Raw genomic sequence first — 8201 nt, 5'->3', positions numbered from 1 at the left:
GGGTAAAAAACTGTCAAACAACCCCGTAAACCATCCATAACTTAAGGAGTCTTGTAAACTAGACCCTTTCTTCCCTCATGTTTGGTTTACGGTAAGATGATCTTCCCGTATAATTTTTTTTCGCGAATACGCAAAAGTGCGTATCATTTCATTGATAGGAAGGAGAGTATAGGAGAGGTGGGGGAGGGTTGCAGCTCAAGACTTGTACGCTAGAGGCAAGGCATGGAGACGCAGAGCAATAGTGACGGGGTGCTCGGCCCGATACAAAGAGGGCCTATGCTATCAAAGCGCCAAGACCACGCGCTCCTGCCCGAGCCCACGCGCGGGCCTCTTCCTGGATCGATGAGAAGAGTCGCGAGGGGGAGGGGTTCTCGCCGTCGAAGACGCAGCTGTTGCGGTAACGCCAAATAGACCATGCCGTGAGCACCACCAGCGTGGTAAGGCCCTTGCGGTGTCCGGAAGGGGATCTCCTGATTGTGGCCGAGCACCAGGGAAGGAAGGCTTCGTTGCCAGAAGGGGGGAGAAGTAGCATGGGCCCAAGCAAGAACGTCATGCCAAATTTGATGGGAGAAAGGGCAGCCGATGATGATGTGCTGCATGGTCTCCTCGGCCTGGTCGCACAGGGCACATCGATCATTGTGCGGCAGGCCATGTCGTGCAAGTCTAGCAAACGTCCAGCAACGGTCGAGGTCCGCAAGCCAAGTGAACATCTTGACGCGGAGGGGAGCCCAACATCTCCAGGTGAGGCGCCAGAATGGCGCATAAGTGGATCCGGAGTAGAGTGCTCGATAGAAGGATTTGGACGAGTACTTGGCGTTGGCAGTCCATCGCCAGATGAGGCGGTCCTGGCTGGTGGAGAGGGTGGTGTACCGGAGCAATCTCTAGAGGTGGACGTAATCAGTCACGGCGGTGGGGTTGAGGGCGCTGCGTAGATCAGCGATCTAGCGACGGTCCTGAAGGGCGTCGGCAACAATGCGCTTCCGCAGGCGCCGTGGAACCAGGGGGAGCAGGGACGAAGCAAGATTCAAGATGGTGTGGCCGTTGAGCCAGTGGTCGGTCCAGAAAAGGCATGATTGGCCGTCGCCGACGGCCCATGATGTGGAGGCCCTGAAGATGGCAGAGACATCATGGTCACTCGGGAGGTGGAGATGCGCCCAAGGCTTGAAGGGATCCGTGCGCTGTAACCAGAGCCACCGGACTCGCAGGGCAATGCCCTGGCGGTGGAGGTCTTGGATGCCAAGTCCACCGAGCCCGAGAGGCCGGCAAACACGTTGCCAGTTGACGGGACCATGACCGTGGCGGGTTTCCTTTCTGCCGTACCACAGGAACTCGCGGATGGTGCGGTTGATCTGCTTGAGAATCGGCGGGCAGATGGCGATGGCCACCATAATGTGAGAAGGGATCGCGCAGAGGACATGACGAACTAGAGCGAGGCGCTTGCCATGGGAGAGAAGGGCAGCGCGCCAGGTGGACAGCTTCCTTGCGAGCCTCTCGACGATAGGTTGCAGGAAGGAAGCCGAGGGTTTCCGAACCGACAATGGGATGCCCAAGTAGGTGATAGGAAAGTCGAGGACAGCACATGCGAGCTCAGTGTTGATTCACGCGAGTTCCGACTCACCGCAGCAGATGGGCGTAGCCGAGCATTTTGCGAAGTTGGTGCGGAGCCCGGAAGCCACACCAAAGACGCGCAGCAGCTCGCGGATGACTCGCAGGTCGTGGCTGGAACGGTGGCAGAATATGACCATGTCGTCGGCGAATAGGGATATGCTCGAGGCGGCATGGCGGGCTGTGAGGCGCTAGAGCAGGCCGCGCTGGTGGGCATGCAGCAACAGGGAGTTGAGGACATCGATGGCCATCATGAAGAGCATGGGAGATATCGGATCCCCCTGACGCAGGCCGCATGCGAGGGCGATCGGGGGGCGGGGGGATCCGTTGATGAGGATCCGCGTGCTAGCGGTGGAGAGGAGAATGGCGATCCATTAGATCCAGCGGCGTCCGAAGCCAAGATGCCGGAGGACGTCGATGAGGAAGGGCCAAGAGAGCGTGTCGAACGCGCGTGCAATGTCGAGCTTGAGGAGGACACGGGGTAGCCGAAGATTGTGAAGCTGGCGGGCGGTCTGTTGGACCAACATGAAGTTGTCGTGCACGCAGCGGCCTGCAATGAAAGCGCTCTGGTTCGCGGACACGAGCTGTCCCAGCCGTGGGGTGAGCCGGAGGGAGAGGACCTTTGCGATGAGCTTGGCCACAAGGTGGAGCAGGCTGATGGGGCGGTAATCCGAGAGGGCGGAGGCGTCTTGCCTTTTGGGCAGGAGGGTGATTAGAGCTTCGTTGAGGCGCTGCATGCTACGCCCGTTCATGGAGTGGAACTTGTCAAAAACTGCGCAAATGTTGGCCTTGACGATGTCCCAGCAAGCCACAAGAAATTCAGATGTGAAGCCGTCAGGTCCCGGAGCCTTGCCGCGGGGAAGCGCGCGGGCAGCTCGTAGGATCTCCTTCTCGAAAAAATGAAGCTCGAGGTCAGTGAGGTCAAAAGATCTCTCGTCGAACTGATCAAGATCAAGGGCGAATTCGCGTGGCAGGGAGGAACCGAAGAGCGAGGAGAAGTGGTCGAAAGCGGCCTCGGCCATGCCCTGCTCGTCATGTACCGTTGTGTCGTTAACCCGAAGGGAGTGGATGACGTTCTTTTGGCGCCGGTGCGCGGCATGGATTTTGAAGAATGCTTTTGTACCCGTATAATTTCGACGTGCTAGAAACTGGTTGCAACTTTAGGGGGTGTTGTAAACTAAACTGCCGCGGCGCCACCTGCCGCCGCCCGCACCGCCCCTCACTGGCGGCTGTCCCGTGCTCGCGCTGCCGCCCCTCACCGGCGGCCGTCACACGTGCTACTGACTGGCGGGTCCTAAGCCATCATCTATTTTTTGTTTAGTTAACAAAATAGAAGAATAAGTTTACTGGAATTGATAAAAATAGCTTTCGACAACTTTCTCTAAATTTTACGGCCATTCCGTAAAATTACATAAAATCAGTTTTACGGGAAGTTTTTCAAGGGAGCTGTTGGAGTTTCTCTTAGACTGTTTTGAAAGGTTAGATGGTACTATACACCACACTGCATGATCGTTGAGACTGTAATATTTGGTTAGACGGTCTCACCGTGTACTGTCGCAAACAGCATCCAGTGGAAGAAGAAGTGGAACTGCGAGAGCCCAACTACTGCTGCAGCAACAGCCTGTAAATGCAACGTGATACGGAGCACTGTGCCAGCACGCAGAGTCCACCACCACCACCTTGATCCGTTGGAAGAACAGCTCACCATCACCTCCACAAAACCAAGGCCAACCGACCATGAGGATTAAGAAAAGAATTCGAAACGTCCATTCCAGCTTCCTCTCACCTTCTCCCCACATGCAGGCGCACATCGGCACATGCACCACCAGGCACCTGATTTTCTCCAAGTCAAACGCGCCACCAAGGACACCATTGAATGCTAGTTATGACAGCGGAGACACAACGATCAGTTTCTTAATCTGTAGGGACATGGCAAATCTCAAAAACAATGGTAACCACAGCAGTTTACCTGACAAATCTGAACTGGAAAAATGTATCTTCAGAAAGTACAACCATGCTTCTTTTTCGCATGAGTAGCTTCTAAGTTGCCCCATTTCTATTGGGACTATTCTATTGTAGAGTATAGTACTTGTTAGCAAGTTATGCAGATCACAGATCACTATAGATTATGTATGAATGTTCCACAAAACTTTTTGAACCTCTCTCACAATGCAAGTCACAATCATGATTTGAGGATTTGCCACACCTTTCCTTGCACTTTGAGGATTTGCCCTTCTTTATTTTGACACTGATGATTTGCCATTACTTTGTCAAAAACTTGAGGATTTGCCCTTTCTAACCGATTTGAGATTACACTATAGATTGAATGACCAAAATGCCACTCTTGCCAAAACCAATCCAAATTAGATGCTTACGTTTTCTCCTCTGTTCGTCCCGCAGCCGACGGCTCGCCATGCCTCATCCACCTGCCGCCCTGTGTTGTGCTGCTGGTGCTCCTCCTCTCCCCACGCTCCGGTAGCATCGCCGAGCTGCTGCTGCTCCTGTGCGTGTGCCGGATGTGGTGCGTGGAGGATGCCGTCGACAGTCCGAGCCCGAGGACGGTGGTGTCTGTACTGTCCATGGTGAGCTCGGCGAGGGCGCACCAGACAGGAGGCAAGCTCGGACTACGTCGTTTTTCTCTGTGGATGCAGCAGTAGCAGCAGCAACAGCCGGGTGCCCAGGTGCTGGAGCACGCACGCACATATCACGCACTCACGCCCAGGTGCCAGAGCATGAACGCACACAATGTACGTACAGCACTAACACACACAAAGCACGCCCAGGCACACACACGCCTAGCACACATCGCGCACGGCCAGGTGCTAGAGAACGCACGCACACAGAGCACTCACGCCCAGGCACACATCAGCTGGCCGTCCGCCTCGAGGCGCCGCCATCCGTCCGGCTCGAGCGCGACATGCTTTTCAAGGATGCCGTCCAGTGGTCACCGCTGTCCACGGCGGACCGCGAGCTCGACGACGATGAGGCCTGGCTACCAGCTTGAGTCATTGGAGTGGATACGTGAGTCGCCGGCAGCCGCTTCTTGCCCCTTGCGACGCGTACGGCCGATGCTGCTGCCGGCTGGCCTCCCGCCTCGAAGACGAGAGCGTTCCTGCCACGTCGGCCATGCTGCTCGCCGAGGCCGTGCGCGTGGCCACGACAGCCTCGCGCGGCACCGTCCCGAGCGGCGGTACAGGATGGTTCTGCGCCAAGAGATAGCGAGCGAGGAGCAGATATGGCAGGGGGAGGGGGCAGCCGGACAGAGGTCAGCAGCGGTTGGGGATAGCCGGCGGTGAAGCATGGTGGCTGGGAAGCGTCCCGGCTAAGGGAGCGCGGAGAAGAGAGGCGAAGGGGAGCTCGCCGCCGCGGCGTTCATGTCAATACTGCAATACGTGAGACCGTCAGAAAGAATGGGAGAGAGCCGAGCGTGATTCGATGCGCAGTTCAGGGGTATTTTCGTCATCTCATGGTGGGCTCACCTTGTCAGGGGCAAATCCTCAAGTTTTTGACAAAGTTGTGGCAAATCATCAGTGTCAAAAGGAGGGCAAATCCTCAAAGTGCAGGGAAAGGTGTGGCAAATCCTCAAATTCCCCGTGTTTTTACCCTGCTATCTGTGCGCCAATTCGTCCGTCAAATGCCGCAATTCCTGTAACTACAATCAATCTGAACAATTCAAAAGAACTGAAGAACGACGCGAAGAAAAACGAACTGATCTCCTGTGTTCAAACTTCAAAAGTGCAATCTGAATTTCAAGAAGAAGAAGAAGAAGAAGATGTGCAAAAATCAAATGCGGCTCAGGAATGGCTCCCGGCGCTGCTGCTGTTCGCCTGCCACCCGCCGGCGGCCCAGAGCGGCGCCGTCCTCGTCCGCGCGAGCGGCAGCCTCTCCTCCGCAAGGGACGGGGCGCCGCTGCTGCCGAAGCTTCCCGACTGCGACTCCACGTCCCGGCGCTCCCGGTCGTCGGCGCCGTCGTTCCTGCTCGCCTCGGCCATCGCCGGCCACCGGAACGACACGGACCGCCTCGCGCCGGCCAGTGCCCGGCCGTCCTCCTTCTTGGCGCCGCGCACCATCCAGATCTTGGACACGGAGAAGCTGTCCTTGTTGCTCAGCCTCGCGTCGTCGCCGCGGCGCGCTCCGGCGGGCTCCGGCGCCGCGGCCTCTTTCACGGCTGCCTCCCACGCTCCTCCCTTGGCGACGTCGCTCCCGAAGTCGCACTCCGAGAGCGCGTGCCGGCGCCGCGACCTCGGGCGCTTCTTGGCCGGCGTCTTGATGGCGACGCGGAGCGCGGCGTGGTCGTCCATGACGTACTCGTAGGATCCCATGGACAGGCACCTCCTCCGTCCAAGGTCGTCTCTGCTAGCGGCTTGATCGGCGGCGAGATGCCCTGAACCGCCATTGCCGTCCATGCACCGGAGCTTGCCAAGCCTCACCTCGACGACCTCCTCTGCCTTCGGGTAGGCCTCATTCTCATTGCCGTCCCTTCCGCCCAGCGCCTCCGCGGCCGTGTCGGCGCGGCCGTCGGACTCGAGGACGAGCACCACCGGGCTGGACGCGGGCGAGAGGTCGGCGGCGAGGACGCTGCCGCGGCAGAGCGGGCAAGTGGAGTGCGAGAGCAGCCAGGCGTCGATGCAGGGGACGTGGAAGGCGTGGCCGCAGGTGGGCAGCAGGCGGAGCGCGTCGTCCATGGCGAACTCGCACAGGCACACGGCGCAGTCGAAGGGGTCGCCGCCGCCCTTGCGGGCGCCGAGGATGGCGCGGTAGACGAAGACGGGGAGCGCGTCGATGAAGGCCTGGTCGACGCCGGCGTCGTGGAGGTGGAACAGCTGCTGCAGCTGGCCCTGGAGCGCCGTGGGGCTGCTGCCGTCGACGTCGCCCGCGGCGACGCGCAGGCGGTGCCGCCGCGCGCGGCGCAGCCGCAGGATGTTCTGCACCAGCAGGTTGAGCAGGCCGAAGATGAAGAACACCATGGCCAGGATGGCCACGATGAGGAGCACGCCCGGACTCAGCTTGTTCTGGATGGTGTCGAGCACGGAGTGCGTCGGCGGCGGCGCCGCGGGGGTGGACGACGACGAGGCGTCCATGGTAGGCGGGCGTAGGCTATGCCGTGACCGTGATGCGTGCGCCCGAGATGCTGGACATGGTGATTAATGGCGGTGGGTTAAGGTGTTCGGAGGAGATCCGTGGACCGCCGGGATGGTGCGGCGGTGGAAGTCACGGCGACGGAAGGTAAATGTGGGCGAGGGAGAGGCGATCGGTATTTATTGCCTCGTTATTGTGCAGCACTCGCGCATTGGACCTCGGATCCGTTTATCTCCGAGCCATTCTGAATTTGCAGAGGGTGGTGTGCCACAGTGATACGGAGATCGCTTGCTACTATTTGTCTGGCTGACCAAAGCTGCATCGGTACTGAAACCTGAATACTGGGGACCAAAATCACTGTTTTGGCCTTTTTGTTTCAAGTTTAACGTGATTTGAACCCGTGAGAGTTTGCCCGGATTTGACCATTTTTTGTACCGCCAGTCAATCCAGCAGTAAGGTTTCATCACGTATCGTCAGAACCTCACGCGATACGGTTTGTTGAACATTCAGACGATGTTTGCTCGTGGCAAGCAGCGGGTCGCGGCACCCCCCCCCCCCCCCCCCCTCTCTGATTGGGCGTGGATGGCTTTTAGCCCGAGGTTTGCTTGGGGACATCGGTTAATGCTTGCCATGTCAGGGTTCATTGAGGTCTTGTCTTGAGTGGTTGATTGTTTCGGCTTAGGTTAAGACTTGTAAATTGTAAGTATATTTCTTTTATCAACGCATCTAGATGCAATCTTTGTGTTTTCGAGAGAGAAAAGTGGTTTTCTGCCCCCTAAGCCCTAAGCTATGGAACGACTATTATGTTCCCCCAAAGCTAGTTGTCAAACATGTATGGAACACTTATGAAAGGATTGAATAGTCAATTAGAGAGAGAGAGAGAGGGTTGAATAGAAAACTACAGATTTTTAGATTAGCTTCCTAATTTTAGGAATAGTGCAGTTAAAGTAAGTCCTTTAGATATGCAATCTAAGACGAGAATAACCTATATGACAAGCAAACTAATGATAAGCAATATCAACCAACTAGCTAGCAAGCAAATACAAGTAAAGGTACAAAACAGATAAACCAATGTGTTTCAAAATTCACACTCTTGGGTGAGTGCTAATCTTCGTTGGAGAGGCGTGAGAGACAAAGCTCCTGAACGCCACCAATTGGCTCACCCTATTCCCCCTTTGAGTCACCCCAACGGACAAGCCTCAAATCACTCGTGATTGGTCTTGAAGGTGAACACCAGACCTTTACAAACTTTTTGAGAGCACATCACGCACACAAGGAAGCTTTCGGGCTTGACTCCTACCACCCAAGAGTCTGAAATCTCCAAGAATAACAAGAACTAGTGATGAACAAGTGTGCGTATCACAAATTGGTTCAGTGGAAGTGTAGATTGGGTGAATATCTTTCAATCCTCAATGTTTGGTGGTGTTTGAGTGGAGGAATTAAGAGGAATCAAGCTTTTAGGGTCTTGGAATTGTTGAGTAGCTCAAATTAGAATAGGTTTAGAGGCGGAAGAAGGG

General features: G+C 56.4%; 1 protein-coding gene across 1 annotated transcript; it reads right to left on the bottom strand.

Annotated features, from left to right (window-relative positions):
• Positions 1–5303: 5303 nt before the first annotated feature.
• On the bottom strand, positions 5304–6949 carry LOC125521126 (RING-H2 finger protein ATL13-like). Its single transcript, XM_048686173.2, has one exon. It carries the CDS (start codon positions 6684–6686, stop codon positions 5400–5402), a length of 1287 nt encoding a protein of 428 aa, XP_048542130.1. The 5' UTR covers positions 6687–6949; the 3' UTR covers positions 5304–5399.
• Positions 6950–8201: the final 1252 nt, after the last annotated feature.

The sequence above is a fragment of the Triticum urartu genome, chromosome 7A (assembly GCF_056163025.1).
Source record: "Triticum urartu cultivar PI428250 chromosome 7A, HENAU_Tu73, whole genome shotgun sequence".
NCBI classification, from domain to species: domain Eukaryota; kingdom Viridiplantae; phylum Streptophyta; class Magnoliopsida; order Poales; family Poaceae; genus Triticum; species Triticum urartu.
The sequence above is the reverse complement of the archived record's forward strand: the minus strand, read 5'-3'. Positions and strand labels throughout refer to the sequence as shown.

What these genes read in the sequence shown, in the direction of transcription:
- LOC125521126 (XM_048686173.2), bottom strand. Translation starts at nt 6,686, where the DNA reads ATGGACGCCTCGTCGTCGTCCACCCCCGCGGCGCCGCCGCCGACGCAC.